General features: G+C 48.2%; 1 protein-coding gene across 4 annotated transcripts in view; it reads right to left on the bottom strand.

The window, feature by feature from the left end:
* The window catches only part of apba1a (amyloid beta (A4) precursor protein-binding, family A, member 1a), a 48,188-nt gene that overhangs the window by 10,940 nt on the left and 18,886 nt on the right, over nucleotides 1-18,362 (bottom strand). For 3 of the 4 annotated variants that reach the window (XM_042101024.1, XM_042101021.1, XM_042101022.1), the window contains exons 3-6: nucleotides 9,640-11,591; nucleotides 2,935-3,045; nucleotides 2,496-2,535; nucleotides 2,212-2,357 (exon numbers count right to left, since the gene is read on the bottom strand). In XM_042101024.1, the coding sequence (XP_041956958.1) occupies nucleotides 2,212-2,357; nucleotides 2,496-2,535; nucleotides 2,935-3,045; nucleotides 9,640-11,502 (2,160 nt within the window). In that variant the 5' untranslated portion in view covers nucleotides 11,503-11,591. The remainder of the gene's footprint in view (nucleotides 1-2,211; nucleotides 2,358-2,495; nucleotides 2,536-2,934; nucleotides 3,046-9,639; nucleotides 11,592-18,362) is intronic. The other variant, XM_042101023.1, reaches the window with a different exon arrangement.

Raw genomic sequence — 18,362 nt, 5'->3', positions numbered from 1 at the left:
TGTAACTGAAGGAGGGCTGATCTTAAAGAAGATGTACTAGCATCCTTAAACTAGCTTTTCAAAACCAGAAGCGGTGCATGATGATATGGGGTTTAATATGGAGGGCACTGAGCCATTATCTAAAGTTCCTTTGTACCCCAGCAGAGGGCCCACTTGAGCTGTACCAAAGGCAGGGGCATTCTCATGTAATGCATGTTGTCATTACAGTTAAACCATATAAAAGGGGCATTCCCTATTCTGAGCATATTCAAGTGATTATATTTCAAAAACATGAGACATCACTCCCACTCAAAAGTGCACCTTATAACTGACTTTGAACATCATGACCCTTCCCCTCTGAATTAATGTGAGTGTGCTTATTATTTCACTTATATAGACACACTTTACACAAAATAAAAGCAGTTATGGTAACATGAGCTCCCTCTACACTCCACAAATAAACTCCACTCCACTAGGGTCAGGGAAATTGGAGAGCACAGGGAGCACTTCTGCCTGAGGGCCAGTACAAACACCCACATCATTCAGGAGGGAAAAAAAAAAAAATCAAAAAGCTCAAGCTGATGATCCAACATTATCACACATTGCAAAGCACACACAAACAACCTGTTCAATTCAGCCTAATTAGGTCAGTTAAAAATAGTGTGTTGTTATTAATCTGTCTCTGAAACAAACGAGGTTGGGATCACAAGGTCCTGAAGCAACAGCAGCACACCAGCTTGCCTCGGGGCAAATTCTCCCGCTCGTTTGGAGCCTCATTTATTAATGCCGATGGTTAGGCGTCCCCACCCACGAAGCCCAATCAATGACGCCTGGCTGCTTTAAACTGCCTCTGTTGTCTGAACAATGCTTTTAATCAATCCCGCACCTCATAAATTATTTAAAGACTTTGACCGAGCAGTACTCTAAGCCATGACTTAAGCCTTAGCTTCAGTAAGGTACACTGCTAGACCTAGATGCAGAGTTTTGTAGTGGCACTGAGGCTCTATGATTCCACTGTAGTATGGCTTTAACCAGCTTTTGCAGTCTATTTCATATGCAGTAAAAAAAAGCCATAAAGCGATTAAAATAAGTGTAAAGGGTAAATTCATTTAAATTCTATTAAAAAATGAATTTTAATCAACCTACTTTATGAAGCTTAGTAGGCCTTTTGGCCTTCTGGTGAGCCCTATGTACACAGCATAGCAACCAATGGCCACCAGGCCATGCTTAATGACTACCCCTGCAGAGGTAATGTCCTAAAACAAATGGTCGCATCTTGTTAACATTAGAATGATCCTGCATCTCATATGCAACCCAACCCAACGCTAATTGCATCACAAGCAAGGAGAGCTTCTTAGCATTTAGCATGTTTGGGCCAGAGGGAGATTAGGTTCTCGCGTAAGAAAAAAAAGTTGAGTCATAACATGCAATGTGTCATTGGCTTGGGGTTTAACATGTCATACTGAAGCAACATAATAATGTGGAGATTTAAGCCCCAGGAAAGTGATGAAGAGGTGACAGGACACTAAAACGTCACTAGTGATTTAGCAAAATGCTAACTATAGCCTCATCACGGTAATGTCCAATGACTAGCATCTAATCTATAAGGCTGAGTCACAACACATACGTCGTGCTGGCATATGCCAAATTCAGTCGAGTGAAGGCAAGGGAGAAAATATAGAATATAGTACTTCAGAGAGAAAGCTCTGCAGTTGTTCATCTGTTTCCCACACTTATTATTACAATTATGTTAGTTCAGATACCCACTTCGTCTGTTATCTCTCAATATTAATTTGCTGTCTTTGTCAGACCCCCCCAAGACTAGCACAGACACTAATTCAAAGAAGTCTTTTGAAGATCTAATATATTTATTAACAAGTATGTTATCTAATGAGTGTGGGAACTAATAGCAGAGATATTCTCCATTTTGGACGGCCTACGCGAGCTGGCCATCTCAGCTGGTCAGACCTTGAGAATGAATGTTAGCAGTAGTTATAGACAGGATTTTCTTTCTCTTTCTTTTTTGCCTTCCCTCAGACATGCTGAGGTAAATAAAAAGTCAGAAGTCAGAACAGTGAAGCAGAGAGCTGATCAAAGTGATCTGTTCTGGCAAAGGGCCACACGCACACACACACACACATAGGCTTGCACACAAACACAGGCTTGCACACATGTGGTAACACACACACACACACACACACACACACGTCACGCATGCATACTGTGACTCACCTTGATGCGGCTCACAGCCTCTTGGGCCTGCATCATGCGCACGTTCTTCGACGGGGTCTTGTCGGAGAGGAGCTGCGTGGAGCCCAGGTAGTTAGCAGCGAAGATGATGCCATCGATGAGGTCCTCCGGGTCACAGGGGCCTGGCACTGCCACAGACACACACAGACACACACACAGGAGAGCGTTTCAGAGGTGCTGCCGTAACCTGAGGCACTAATGGCTGAGTAAACATTAAGGCAGAGTAGCGACAGCTGAAGCGGTGCCAGGTGCCAAAGCACACTCACCTTCCACGTACGTGGGGAAAGAAGCCAGACTTCTCCGGGACTGAGTCGTGAGGGAGAAAGAATACACATAGAGTAAGAGCAATTGAGACAAAAAAATACAACCCATTTTGGTTTGATTGATTACAACGGATGGAGTTTGTGGTTTGACTTTTGCTTTGGTTCCTGCTTGTGTAGTTGCTAGTCGTTTGCATTGGTGTTCAATTTAAACTCCTTTCTTCAACACTTGAATTTCCCCTGGGGATCAATAAAGTATCTATCTATCTATCTATCTATCTATCAATTCTTAAAACCTTAGCCTGCTACTCACAATAGATGAGATTTGCTTCGGTCATGATCACTGATTACTATTCCTTGTTTCCTTGCTCTTGACTACATGGCCCACACTGATGGAGGACACTGGGAAGCCAGCTGGTGCCTCCATGTTTGGAGAGGCTCTCACCTCTTTCCCGGCGGGCGATGGCGTCTCGAAGCTGTCACTCCCCTCGAGCATAGGCATGTGGTGGCTGGAGGACTCCGCCCCTTGGGGTGAGTTGGACCCAGAGCCTGGAGACTGGTAGAGAAACACAATTGGGGTACGGTTCATATGGTTGGGGTTATGGTTATGGTTCATAAGGTTGGGGTGAGGTTCATATGTCTGTCACAGAAACACTGCCAGGAACTCATTTAAAAGTGGTTTTATTTTAGCTTATGGACCACACGTCTTGTGCACCACGCCCCATAATAAACGGTATCTCTCATGGCTGGCAATGATGTGCAATACTCTCATGAAGAACATTTTGAAACTTAAAACATGGATATTTTCAGGATGTACTCATATGGGTTTATTGTAGGGGTTGCCCTCTGCTCCAAAACCATATCTTACAGGATCTTCGGAATATAGTCTGGAAATGTTCAAAAATATTTTTTTATACCGAATATTCTGCATTTGACCTACAGCATAGGTAGTTGCTAAGGTGTAGACAAAAAAGTGATTACACATTGAAAATGTATCAGTCATTAAGGCTGCTGTCAAGACAGATTGCAAGCTATATTATGCTATTATATGAAGCTGTGCGGATGCTACTCTAGCCTGTCTTGAGTGAAAGGTTGTAATGACTCTTGTTCCGACTTAATTTATTTGTTTGGCTGATTTGCCTTGCATGCACTGCCTTGATCCCTGCATTAGTCATTTGAAATATAATTTGGATACAGCTGTAGTCCGATGGAACGTTTCCAGACCACAACGAATGCAATGAATGTGGCTTGGCAGGCCAGGAAGAGAGGTAGTATTTGAAAATGGTAAACCAAAAAAACGCAACAAACCTTAGCTGTCATCTACGGGACAAATGAGATTAACTTAATCCCCTAAGGGTTTAGTTTTGTCATGTTGCCTATGAATCACACCACACATCAATAGAGGTTGAAAAGCGTGAAGGTGTCTCAGTTCAAGGCTCACTGCATTAGACTGACAATTACACTGCAATTTTAGACAGCTTGACTTGCAGTGGCGTTGAAATGGTTTGAATCTGAATATGTTGACTACCCTGACCTTCAGTTAAGGTGCGCAAGTGTGGGTGAAAAAGAGAGCAAGAAAGAGAGAGAGAGAGAGAGAGAGAGAGAGAGAGAGAGAGAGAGAGAGAGAGAGAGAGAGAGAAGGAGAAACAGAAAGACAATGAGAGTATTGGTTCAGGAAACCGACACCTAGAATGGGGTTGAACTGACTCCAAGCCTTGTGTTAAATTGGCACAGTCCTTTGGGCATACAAGACTGGGCAAGTGGGTATGAGGCATCTCACATCTGGGATCAAAATAAAACCTCACAGCAACCCCATAACAAACACTGGCAAAGCTAGAACAAAAATGAATGATAGGAAATCTTTAACACCTTACATCGCTGGACTGTCTGACACATGCATCTTGTATATGTAGATGACATCTGAATACCATCTGCATATACAGTACACTATGCATGTTTGCGCTTGGATTGAACCAGGATTATCTTTCACATTAGATGATGGGTAGATCAGATGGTGCTCTCAGACATTGAGACACCATGTTCTCATCAACCATAGTTGCAAAGATGAGTGACAACATGAAATTATTCAAGGCACCTGGCACCCAAATATTACATCAGCAACCCCTTAGCACTACTGTGTGAAACTGCAATGTACAGCAGGATGAGAAGCCAAGATTGAATCCCACAACAGCAGCCCACAGAAGAGCATTAAAGGTACAGTCTGATTCTAATTTCATACACTGTCAAATTCACTGAATTGCTCCTCACTATCTTCTAGCTTCCCATCCAGTGTCCATTGATGGCATTATCAATCGCAGCCAATCAACAACGAGGAGTTCAACACTTCAGGAGCACAGGAGAGAGGAGTGTAATTTGATTGCCTGTTGAACATAAATAACAACCTTTTGCGAAAGCAGACTGCAGCTGTGTAACTGTAGGTGATACATTTATGATCTTTTAACTTAGTGTCCCATTTTAAATGTGTTATACACTAAAACCAAAGTGTTAAAACAAAGGAATATTTAATAATTAATTCAACAAATAAGAGGCATCGTCTAATTAGTGTTTTTATCTAAAGATGAACCTTTAACAAACAGTAGAATAAACTTAGCATGGGCCTGAAACAGATCATGTTTCTTCTAGCAGCTTAATGATGAGAAATTCTCTCACTGACACCTCACTCCCACTCAGTTACTTGCTGTCCTCCCCCTGGTGTCATGACTACATGGAAAATACCACAAGTGGGTTTCGAGCCCAGTAGATGCCCGCTAATGACCAGCACCACTGTGAGCATGCTATTATTGTGCCTTCTTCTGTTCATTATAACACCATAATTGTAGACAGTGTAATTTAGTCTCTCACACCCATAACAGTGTTGTTATAATGAGTACAAAATAAGAGCAGTGGAATTTCTCTCTTCTCCTGAAGACACATGACATGATGCTAAATGAGTATTTAAAAATTACAAATACTATGAGCAACGCAATATTACCTCATCCTCATCAATCAAAGGGACCTCATCTGTCTGACGATGTTCAATTTGGTACATCCAGAAGTTCTCCATGGCGCTGAGAGAAATCTTTTTGCTAACACGACAGTAACACTCTCTCAAAACTCATGAATGGACTCACTGAATGCTTGAGACTCTGTCAAACAGCAGTGTGCTGTGCTGTGCTGTGCTATGCTGGACACTGGGCTTGACAGAGGCATCCAACCCAAATGGCCCCGCTAGTCTCCTGTGACGCTCAGGCAGATCAAGCTTCAAGCAGGCCAATGAGGACCCAGGCTAACCGCGCTCCGGTTACAACAGCCCTTACTCTGACTCTGGCCTGCTGGCTCTTACTGTCGCCTGAGTTACTCTGGTTCATAGCCTTTGCACCAGCAGGAATCACTATGAAGGTTATGGTGATCAGACATTTTTCAGGACATTCTGTGAATGACACACATTGCCACTACATTTGTTTGTGTTTGCGTACATCTTTTTCGTCATGTAAAGACACACAAGGCGCTGTTTGGGTTTTCAGGGACTCAAGAGCGTTATCTTCCTGGTATGTGCTCGTGCTCAACTCAGACGACAGTCTCTAAGCTGTACAATACATACAAAAACAGACCCAGCTGTGCTAGATAAATGCCTTCTTTAAACACATTTTAAACCTTCTCTGTGGCCTGATAAAGAGAGGCTGCTTCTCTCTCCTCTAATGTTACACTATCTGAGCAATGCTGAATTATTCACAGGCCGCTCTTTTCTGTGTGTCTCGCCTACACTAAATAAATCATCCTTAGCAGGGGAGGAAGGAAAATAAAGCAGCAGAGGACTCAGATAGTGAGGGGAACTCTTAGTATTTGGACCCGTCAAATCAAATGTTAATGTATGGTACAAATGGTCAAACTTTAAGCTCTAATTTTTTTCTAACCTCTTTTGTAGAGATTTTCTGAAGTCTTTTTTATTTATTTTTCTTCGTTTTTGGGTGAGACAGGGGAGATTTAACCCGAGTTCTAGCTACTTCTCTGTGTTTTCAATTGCTGTTCTGTTTATCTTGTGCCACTGCTGAGATGGCCTGGGAGGCTGAACACTACGTGCTTCGCCCAGTAAACACTGACCCAGCGGCCCCCTCTTTCCCCCAGAGACTGGCAGACATGCACCGTGAGACATGTGGGGCAGCCGTGGCCTACTGGTTAGCGCTTCGGACTAAACCGGAGGGTTGCCGGTTCGAACCCCGACCAGTAGGAACGACTGAAGTGCCCTTGAGCAAGGCACCTAACCCCTCACTGCTCCCCGAGCGCCGCTGTTGTTGCAGGCAGCTCACTGTGCCGGGATTAGTGTGTGCTTCACCTCACTGTGTGTTCACTGTGTGCTGAGTGTGTTTCACTAATTCACGGATTGGGATAAATGCAGAGACCAAATTTCTCCCTCACGGGATCAAAAGAGTATATATACATACTTATACTTACTGGCATCACCCTCCTCCCAGGGTTACATTCAGACGTTTCCCTCTGACCCTGTATGCCCGTTTCATGACATACGGTTTAAATCTAAGCCCTTGCCTGAATTTCACTGTGGAGATTAGTCTCTACAAAGTGCAATTCAATTGATATTTCACCCTCAAGTCAGTGAAAACTGGCCACATGCAGTGTTAAAGATCAATAGGACTAGAGATAGAGCGAAGAGAACCGGTGTCAAAGTGCTAATCTGAGTATTTGGACATGTGGTTTATAAACAGTATGGAGCACAAAGCCCTGCGGCATCATTGAGCTCGGTGGGGTTAGCATCCCACAGAGAGGTGCAGAAAGTTGCAGAAGCGGTAAATGGGAAACAAACAGGCAAAAAAAAAATAAAATAAAAATCGGCTTGAGCCTGCTGAGCCGAGATAATCAGATCGAATGCTCTGCTCTGTTGTCAATCCTGGATGGCTGCACACAGGGGGATGGAAAAAATCAGCTCCCAATTTCACAGATTGGGCCGCGTCAAACGCCTCTGTGGAGCCGCAGTGCCTCACCACACCACGGCTCATACTGTAATTATCTCTCGAAAAAACATCAGCGCCGCAAGTTCGCTGACAGTGTTTTAAAACGGTACTGTCAATCTGTGAGACACTTGCAGCGGTGGTCTGGTTGCATTGTATTCTTTCTCCTCTCTCTCTCTTCTTTGTGTCGAGTCTGACGCAAATGACTCACAGGGTGGATGATCAGCACAGTGAGCTGTGGTGTCTGACTCTCGCTGAATATAATTAAGGACTCACTGGCCGCATGTGTATGCAGCCGTTTTGCACGCTGGGCGTCGCAGACAGAGCAGGGAATTGTTCTTCTGTTCGCCAGTCACTGCGTCACTGGGACCAGAGTCCCTGCTTGTTCATGGAAAAACAAACAGCAGTGCTTAATGAATCCCTTCCTCCCAGACACAGAGAGCGGAGGAGAGCAGAAAGGGAAATAGCTGTGTAATCAAGAATGATGGCTTGCACTGGGTATGCAAGAATATGTGTGTCTGAGTGTGCGTATGTACAGTATGTGCATGTGCATGTGCATGTGTGTGTATGTGTGTTCACGTATGTTTGTATGTGTATGTGTATGTCTGTGTGTGTGTGTGTGTGTGTACATATGTTTGTATGTGTATGTGTGTGTGTGTGTGTGTGTGTGTGTGTGTGTACATATGCTTGTATGTGTATGTGTGTGTGAGTGTGTGTGTGGTGTGTGGTGTGTGGTGTGTGGTGTGTGTGTGTGTGTGTGTGTGTGTGTGTGTGTGTGTGTGTGTGTGTGTGTGTGTGTGTGTGAATGTGTGTATCTGCATGTGTGGGAGAGAGCTTATTTGACCAGTGCATGTGGTCTGTTTTGACTTCACACACCTGCAGGACAAAGATGACGTCAGAGGGATCTACAGCATTAACGGAGGTTAGTGTGTGGCAGTGATATTATCGCTCGAGCAGAACATATTTCGCTCACTCAAAGTCCTTCCTCTGACAAAAGCTGAGGTAAGACATTTGGGCAAAGAATTCGCATAGAGAGAGGGGGTATTTCTTTTAAAAGTATAAGACAAGGAACTCAGAGGGCAGAAAATATAGAAATGAAGATTTAGATAACTTTCTGGTCCTTCAATATAACAAGGTCAACTCTCCCCTCCAAACCTACCCCCCCCCCCTCTCTCTCGCTCTCTCCCTCCCTCTCTCTCCCCCTTTCTCTCTCTCTCTCCCTCTGAACTTATCAGCAGTGGCCTAGCTGTCGATGTTCAGGAGGAGGACAGCTCCATTTGCACACACCGGTCACACGCGGCACTCGTGGAATACAGATGAGCGCGGGCCTCCGGGCCGCGGATAAGCTGAGCCATTCCATTATAGTGCGGCTGAGCCGCTCTTCATTTCCCACAGGCAGCCAATTTGTCCGGCGCATTGGCAGGCTGTGCTCGGCAGGGGGGGTGGGGGGTGGGGGGACAGGGGTGGTAGGGCAGTTGAGCAGCGGTGCCGGTGCCGTGGCACACCGGAGACCAAGAAGTGCAGCCTCGCTAAAACACTGCGAATGTCCTTTGCCTTAAATCGAGACGCTTCGCTCACTCCCTCACCATAACCTTACCACTCAGCCGTTGTTTTTTTTCCCTCCATGTGCAAAGCGCACCCACCTCGGGCCAGAAAAAGAAAATCGTTCCTTAGCAACTGAGCTTTTCTGTGGCTTTGTTCTAAAGACAAACCTTGTTTATCGGGTGCTGACTGCAGAGTCGATATGAGACGTGGTGATATGAACGAGTAGCATATTGATAACAATCTGATTCAACCCACTGCATGACACTCAGAGCCCCAGGGAATGTTAATTACACTGTCAGTGCAGACGGAAAAGCTATGGTGGACAAACAATTAATTGCACATTTACATGAGAAACGCAGGTTTTCCACTCATTTAGAAGATCATTTAGTCAAGTCTTATCAACACTGTCAAACAAATATATATATACAGAGATCACCCTACACATTAATGTGCAATATGCATAGTACCATCATACATTATCTATTATGTAGTAGTATCATATCACTTAAGACAAATAGTAATAGTAATGTTATGTATAATATAATACTGTGTAGAATAAGCTGTGTCCACAGTACCCACTGTACAGTGAGCATTGAAATGATCATTGAGTTATGTATGAGAAGGACCGAAACTCTACTCACGTCGCCCCCTAGTGACGGCTGTAGGTCATTCTCAGCAGTGGGGCTCAGGTCCTGCCTCATCACCCAAATGGGCTCTTTGGGCTCATCAGGCGTGTAGGGCGAGCGCACTGTGCGCGTCTTCACCTCCTCGATGGCCTCCTTGATGTCCTTGATGGCCAGCGAGATGGCGTCCCTCTTCTCCCGGCTGATGCGCTGCTGGGCGGGCCTCTCGCCGGGGCTGACGTTGGGTAGCGGCACCTCCACGTCCTCCTCCTCTTCCATCATCTCCTCGCCCTCCTCGTCGGCCGGCTCCATGGGCTGGTCTTGGTCCTCCTGAGCGGTCTGGACGCTGTGCTCCGATTCGGGCCATTCGCCTTCCTCTTCCTCCCCCTCTTCCTCTCCCTCGAGGCCCATGGCCGCGCGCTGCAGACTCTGCGAGCTCAGGCTCTCCTTGACCTCGGCCACGATCTGGTCGATGTCCTCATCCTCGTGCTCCCGCTCGCAGCTGTCGGAGCGCGGGTACGGCGCGAACTCGGCCTCCTTCTCGGGGCTGTCCGACTCGCCGTCCGAGCGCTCGTCGTAGTGGTGCAGGCGCGAGCCCACCGCCTCCTGTTGCCGGTAGGTGCTGCCGGTGCTCCCGCCGCTGTCCTCGCGCTCAAACTGCCGGAAGCTCAACTGCTGTCGCTGACGGCAACGCTGCTGCTGCTGCTGCATCTGGCACTCGGGGCCTCCGCCGGCGTGCGCCGCCGCCTCGGCGATCTCCTCGTACACGTGCTCCTGCGGGCTGTAGTCGGCGTAGGGCTCGTCCTTCGTCGCTTCGTGCACCTCTCCACCACCGCCGCCGCCTCCGGTGGGACCTGCCCCCTCGCGGGCAGAGGAGACGCGGTACGCCGGCTGGGTGTAGACGTAGTTGGAGTAGCCGCTGCCGGGGTTGGGGGCCTCCGGGTGGAGGGTGCGGGGCCGCTCGGTGTTGGGCAGGGGGTCTCGCGGCAGCGGCGGGGCCTGCGGCGGATGCTGTGGCTGCGGCTGCTGCGCTGGGTGTGGGTGGGGCAGCTGCTCGGACTCGGCGCTCTCGGCGTACTCGTCGGCCTCGGGCCGCAGCGTCAGGCCGTAGCCGCTCTCGTCCTCGGGCTCCGGCGGCTCCAGGGCCATGTCGGCGTCGCCCTCGGCGCGGTCCGTGTGGTTGTGGAAGGCGCTCTCCGTGCTGGCCGAGCGGTTGAGCGCGCCGTCGTCCTCCTCCGCCTCTTCCCGTTCGGCCGGTGGGGCTGCAGGTGGCGGAGCCTGAGGCTGTGGCTGGACAGGAGGGGCATGACGCTGCTGCTGAACCTCCTCCCTCTCCGCCCTCTCCGACCTCTCCGCCCTCTCCGCCTCCCTCTGCTGTCGCTGCCTCTGTCTCTGCTGCTGCGCTCGCAGCCTGGCCTCGTTGTCCCCTTGCCTCCGGTAGCGGCTGACCGCCGGCCTCGGGATGGGCTGCTGGGGCTGGGCCTGCTGGCCCTGCGTGCTCTGCACTGTCTGCTGCGTGTGCTGCTCGGCCGCCTCCGCATCCCCCTCCGTCGCTCTCCGCTGGCCCCTGGGTCTGCTGGCCTCCGAGGGGTCATACCTGCGGTACCTGGCGGGGGGATGCTGCTGCTGCTGCTGCTGCTGCTGGCCGTTGTCTCCCCCGTGCCCGTTGTTGTTGTTACTACTGCTGCTGCTGCTGCTGCTGCTGTGGTGGTGGTGGTGGCGAGTTCGGGTGGGTCTGGAGCCTCCCTCGCTCGATCCGCCGTTGTCCTGCCTGCGGCGGTGGCCGTGCGTCTGCGGGGCCGCGTGCTGCGTCTGCGGGGGTAGGTCGGCCTCGACCGCATCGCACGGCTCCACGCCCAGCGGCGCCTCCTGCTGGCTCATGGCTGCGCTGCCTCGGAGAGGGTCGGACGCTCTACGCTGCGCGCATCACACCTCACGGGGCTTAGCTTCCACACGGCTCAAAGCGACTGCTGCAGTCAGGGGGGACAAAACAAACACACACACACACACACACGTGAGTCACTGACTGTCGTTCCCCAGAGATCATACTTAAACATGACTAGTCTCATTATAGTGCTACGTACACACTATGCTGATGTGTGTTTTAAGCTCCTGTATACATCCAGAGTCCAGATGGCTTTGAAATACAGCGCACCACGAAGCAAAAGTAAAAGCACCACAAAGATTTTTTTTGCCTCTGTCATATCACTTGGGATTGCATTAGTGTTTAGTGTTTAGTGTTTAGTGTTTAGCATTTAGCGGGGATGTGCTGCATAATCTTATTACTCGCTCTACAGTCATTTATAAGCACTTTCCACTTGCAGAGGAGGGGCTGACTTGTCTTGTAGAATGGGAAATAGTTGGTGCAGTACAGAGAGTAGTGCCATTGGGATTTCTCTCTGTATTTGTTTCTTTTAGTGATTTATGCTTGTTTGCTACGTGGTCACTAACCAATTACACCATATTAGCTCTTGAGGTGTATTTTCTTTTTAAGTGTCAAGTGTTTGCGTCATTGGGAGTGGAACAGAACGAACCAATTAGCTTTCCCCCTCAGGGACCCTTGAATCACTGTTGTGACTTAACTCTACAGGAGATACAGTATGGACATACAAAACGATATGTAGCTGAAGAGTGGCAACTGACATGATCCCTCTTGGTCATACTGAAGAGTGGCAACTGACATGATCCCTCTTATCTTGGTCATACTGAAGAGTGGCAACTGACATGATCCCTCTCATCTTGGTCATACTGAAGAGTGGCGCTGATCAAACTATCACAGGAGATTGGAAGACCAACTAAATCATGACCAAAAATCACATTTTAACCTCTGGTTGCCTGACCTACTGAAATCTCTCCCAACACACGCACGCATGCACGCACACACACACGCACACACACACACACACACACACACACACACACACAGGCACAAAAACACATACAGGCGCACACACACACACACACACACACACACACACACACAGACTCACTGATCCAGGAACTGGACACAGACCCCACGGGTCTTCCTGTGTAATCCCCTGATCTGTGCTCAGTGCAGTGATTTCACAAGATTGCAACACTGACCCACTTAAAGCCACAACCTTAATAACGGGAACCTCCTGTGTCCTCTCTGCTCTCCGCCAGCCAATCCCCAAACACCTCTTTCAAATGTCAGCCAATCCCCAAACGCCTCTTTCAAATGTCAGCCAGTCGCACAAGACGGTGGACCGCTGCCCATTGCTGCCTCCAGATACTGTTCTTTAGCATCCAGTAAAAGGTGAGGCTTCATCTGCAATCAACAACAACAACAACAACAACACAGAATCTCACAGGCAAAGGATTACAGTCCCTATCTGAAACCATGCTGTAAAATAACACTCTGGTAACAGCAGGCGTCCTCCCTCCCTCAGATAAATCAAGGCATGTCAAGGATTCTTCATCTCTCTCTCTCTCTCTCTCTCTCTCTCTGAAGCCATTTTCTGTGTTTTGTACCCAGTTTTCATGATCACAAGGAGATGAAACCTCCCTTGTAGCTAGAGTGAAGAAAGACAAGGGGAAAGTAACGAAGCAGGAAAGCCTTGAGATCATCTGGTATGATGGAGCTAGGTGAGTACTTGTGACTGCAGGCGATGGGGTCTTAGAAAACAGTATTTGAGTCTGATTGGGATTCGGTTTTGTGTTGTAATCACCGTCAATGAGGGTGACACCTCATTTTGTTTGGGGAGAGAACGCATACATGCACAGAGAGAGACACACACTCACACATAGACAAACATCAAGCTCACACACAAACAGACACACACACACATACACACACACAGACACACACACACACACACAGACAAACATCAAACTCACACACAAACAGACACACATCCAAAAATACACAGGTTCATGCAACACACACACACACACACACACAGAGAGACAGGTAGACAGGCACACAGACAGACACACACACACACACACACACACACACACACACACACTCACACAGAGGTTCAGTGGGGCCCTGTCAGCTGGGCCAATTTATGTCTGCTGCTCACCCAGACTGCAGAGAAAAATGTCTGGCCGTGACTGTGAAAGTTCTCTCTCGGCTTCTCTTAGCAACCACCTTGCCCCGCTTCCTCTCCCTGGAGATGGCGTGCCTTTCTGAGCAAGCACACAGGCGCGAACGAGGAAAGAAAATAAAATACCATGGAGTGAGAAAAACACAGAGACAGAGAGAGAGAGAGAGAGAGAGATTTTAAATTGCGGCCAGCACTCATCCAGCATCAAGCCAGCATCAAACAGATTTCTTTAGCACTTTCCAAATCTCCCAAAAGGGACCGTCATTTATCACTGTACATTTTGTATTAACGCTCACAGCAGCAGAGACATTACTGGCTCCTCCCCTGTGTAAAACCTGACATCAAAGTCCTTTTAAGCAAGTCCCTCCGCTCGGCGGCCATATTGCAATGCATTTTGGGCACTTATTGGGCATCTATTTCAGGCAGAACTGCACGTGCATAAGGCTTCACAACACCAACCTCGCTCCAGCAGCAATATTACATCACATGATTGGCACGATGTATTCACATGTCGAGTTTTGGCCCCAGAAGGGGCGGGATATGTATAGACAACTGCCATATAGGCGTTACAAACTAACCCCATGCCTTACTATGGAGGATGTTTTTAAAGTGCTGTGTCTCCTCATTAGAAAGTCTCTGCTGACATGCTGACAGCGTCCCTCCTCCTCCTCCCCAGTCATATGCAGCTGCATCTCAGCCACATCTCAGCTGAATCCTAAGGATGAACAGGTAGGAATTCCTCCGAACCAAATTAACCTCCATGCATAATTCCATAAACACCCTTAGGCAACCCACACACACACACACCTTCAGCATTTCAACAACTAATGAAAAGAGGGAGGATGTGTTTTTCTTGTTTGAGTATGATACCTTGCCTTTTTGATTTTGTTTCATCTCCTCAGACACGTTTTACACATACATGTGAAAAAAATAACAAAGGAGAGCTTTGCTTCTCATGGAAGGAGAAGAAACGCAATATAAAGAGTAGATAACCCAGTAAGTAAACACACCGCTGTAGATCCCTAAGAGCTTTGCAGCTATAACACCAAATGCATGAATTTAATTTAGAACTCGCCTCACCCCTCAAATGCCCATCTCACATGGGTGCCAAACAGCAAGGATGCCTTCACTTCACACGGAAGTTGCAGCAGGGTCGTGCAGCACAGCACGGTGCGCTGCCCAACACTGGGAGGCCTTGCGGGAGTCTGGAGGATGAGACATATGAATCGTGCCACAAAGCAGGAGAGAGTTTTATTAACTGGGAAGCCGCGTGCCTTTGAGCTGCAGCAGGGCGAGGCAGCGGCGGGATATTACCCAGCATCCCCCTCACCCCGACTCGACTCGCTCGCTCGCTCATGCACTCGCTTATGGCCAGCAGGCTGTTGACGGAGGTCCCAACCAGCAGGAAGTGGACGACCAGAGGCGCTGAGCAGAGATGAAGGTCAGTGGTAATGGAAGATGTAGATGAAGGAAAAAAATATTTGTGGACTAATAAACAAAGAAGTGGAAAAAGTGAAACCTGGTTCCTCTCTCTCACTCTATCTATCTACTGTATCTCTCTCTCTCTATCTCTCACACACACACACACACAAACACACACACACACCTCCATCTCCAGGTGGGCCGGCAGGTGGGCATCTCTCAAGGCAAGCTGAGTTCTTTCTTTTTCCTGTGCAAGTGATGGGGAGGGGAGGATTGATCAAGATGGTTTCATACCCCCCCTCTCCAATTTCATACGCTGCCTCCAGAGGGGGTCTGGCATGCTTCTTGTCAAGGACAGAGTGAGCCATGGCTGAAAGCTACCTCACAGATCTGCCCAGGTAGGAAGGATGGGAAGAACAGCATCTTTCTTCCCTCAGTGTCAAGATGCTCTAAGGCAAGCTGACTGCACACATTTCTGAGCATGGTCTATTTATAATGGTCTTGTTCATGCATACATAGACAAATACATGCATACATACATATATCCCTGCATCTGTTTTCTTAATAAGCTCTGCAAGCAGCAGAAAATAAATCAAGACGGTAATTAATTTGAAAAAAAAATCCTGCTCCATCAATTAGGGAAATGTGTGAAACCAGCACAAACTATACCCCCACATATAGCTAGACAGTGGTAATGAGAACAACAGCATAAAAGAAGGATAACCCACATGTGGTAGAAAGGGGAGAGTGAAGAGGCCAAGATGAATGGGCTTGTTTGCATTGGCAACCTAATCAAATGCAGCTCGGGAGATTTGACAAACTCCTGGACACAAAGCCCAGTTCTGCTGCCAACACAGAACTCTGGCATTCGCAGGAGTGAGATAACAATGATACAGAACAAAGAGCGTCTGCACTCAGGGAGCGAGCGTTAGCGGCTGAGCGCTACACTGAGGCGGCTGGGAAGGGCTTTAGCTTGTCTTACTCCAGCGCACAATGCTAGAGCATAGCAGGGCATTACAGCACATCTATTGTGCTGCGTTATTGTACAACATAACTATGCAGACTCCTAGTTACCCCGTTAAGAATAGGATAGTATATGCAGGCAGCAGCAGAGAACCCTGTGTTTGAACAAAACCCTGACCCAGACATAAAAGGGTTTATCTTAAGTCTCCCCGGAAATCATACAGACAACCATGGTACTGGAATTATATGAACTCATCTCAAAGCTGTCCATATAATAACAAATCGAAGTGAATTTTACATGACAGTGCTAAGCCAATAAATCCACTGCATATTTTAAGTCACAGGAGATAACGTCCCCCCCTATCAGAACAAAACGTCTCACGCTGGTAGGCTGGAGAAAGCTCTCTAGTTAGGCATGGCTGCATGACTGGGAGATGGGGTGGTTCAGGCCGAGCTGGACTGGAATCGACTGCAGTCCTGGGGCATGGCGGCGGGGGTGTGAGGTCAAACAGCCTCACAAACGAAGTCACGCTGCAGCGCAGGGCGGCCCACACTGGACTGCTCATTAGCGCGTCTGCAGCAGCAGCAGCCGCCCCACTGCAGAGCTCCGCTCCAAACTCTGCAATCGGATCCCTGCCAACAGAGCAGGCAGGCAGGGAGGACACAGATGAGACAGATGAGACAGATGAGACAAGAGAGACGGAGACGGAGATGGAGAAAGAGAAAATGGAAATAGAGTGGTAAAGGAGTGATAATGAAGCTCTCTTTGTGTAAAATGAATCCATACTCAATTCAGTCCTTCTCTGTGTCACACCTCTGCTTAAAATTTGCTCGTCAGCTAGATGTAATTACCTGCTCCCTGCCCCCTGCAGTGAATGAATCTCATAAAAACAGCCTGGGAAGAGCTGGTGGTGATGCAGGAGATGAGCGGGTTTTTCTGGTGACAGTGGTGATCGTGCCGGCAGATGATTGATCATTTCCTCCACAGTCTCTCCCAGCAAGCTCACTCACTTTTTCACAATTACTGTAGACACTGACAGAGAGACGGCGAGTGCACCGACAAAGCAACTACTTGTGAATGGCTCCATCAGTTTGAGCTAGCAGGCAAAAAACAACAGCAGCCATTAAAGCTCCATAGCACTCTGACAACCTGACAGCCACCCACAGCGTAGCCACACAGCTGCTGACGCACTCACCACCACCAACACCACACCCCACACTCTGCGCCTGAGCACCAAGGTGAGTAACGACAGGGTGGGGGACCTGCCTATATATCAGCAGCTGTTTATGTAGATATACATCACTCTGATTCTGTCACTCCGCCGAGACCACACGCTCTCTCAGCTCCAACACCACCTAAATGAATCCACCTGCTAGAGCGATGCTCTCTTTTTCTCCCTCTATCTCTCTCTCTCTCTCTCTCTCTCTCTGACAGGGATGGCCACTTTGATTGAATCCGTTCCTGCAAACTGGATTAGCGCTTTGTGGTTTGACAGACCAGGGGTGTAGACTGGTAGGCATCTGTGTGGACACAGATTGATGTGAAACATGGACGGGTGGAGGCCTCAACACAAACGCAGCATATCTGCGAGCAGAGCCCCGTCCTGTGTGGCACAGGGAGTGAAACCTGGAGGGCATCATTTAGAAGAGAGAGGAGCTCCACCTCCTCCCCTATTAAGAACCGCATATGCTCATTACTCCTAATCTCTTGCACTGCACAAGATTACCACCTGCTACTGGGGCTCCGAATCCACACACAATTCCCAATTACGGATGATGAATTATGGAGCACATGGAGCGCTCTGCAAAACCCCTGCTACATTTGTTTCTTGTTTCTGGGAAAGCTCTCTGTCATCAGCATGAAAAGTAGCTGTACATCTGTCACACTCTCTCTCTCTCTCTATCTCTCTGCATACAGACATTGTCACCAGGCGCTCCTCTGCGGAAACAAGGAGAAGTAATTTCCTTTCTCTCCACGTGTCCTTCTGATGGGCTCAAGATTAAAAGATGCTCAGTCGATGCTCACAACTACAGTTATCCCCCCAGGACAGAACCTATCCCTGCTGCCCCCCACCCCCCCGGCCCAATCCCTCCCAGTCTTCAGGACCAAGGACAGCTGCCTTTATCTATAGGTAAAAAAGGACAAGCCAGGCACATGTGACAGGACATCAGCTTTGCTGCTGATCCTCTGGGGAAGTTTGCGGGAGAAGGCTTATAAAGAAGCGCTGGTTGCTTGTCGTGTGCTGATCGATGGTATGGATCCCTGCTCGCCTCCTCCACCTCCTC

The sequence above is a fragment of the Alosa sapidissima genome, chromosome 8 (assembly GCF_018492685.1).
Source record: "Alosa sapidissima isolate fAloSap1 chromosome 8, fAloSap1.pri, whole genome shotgun sequence".
In the NCBI taxonomy this organism is placed as follows: Eukaryota; Metazoa; Chordata; class Actinopteri; order Clupeiformes; family Clupeidae; genus Alosa; species Alosa sapidissima.
Note: the sequence above shows the minus strand (reverse complement) of the source record. Positions and strands in the feature narration are given on the sequence as shown.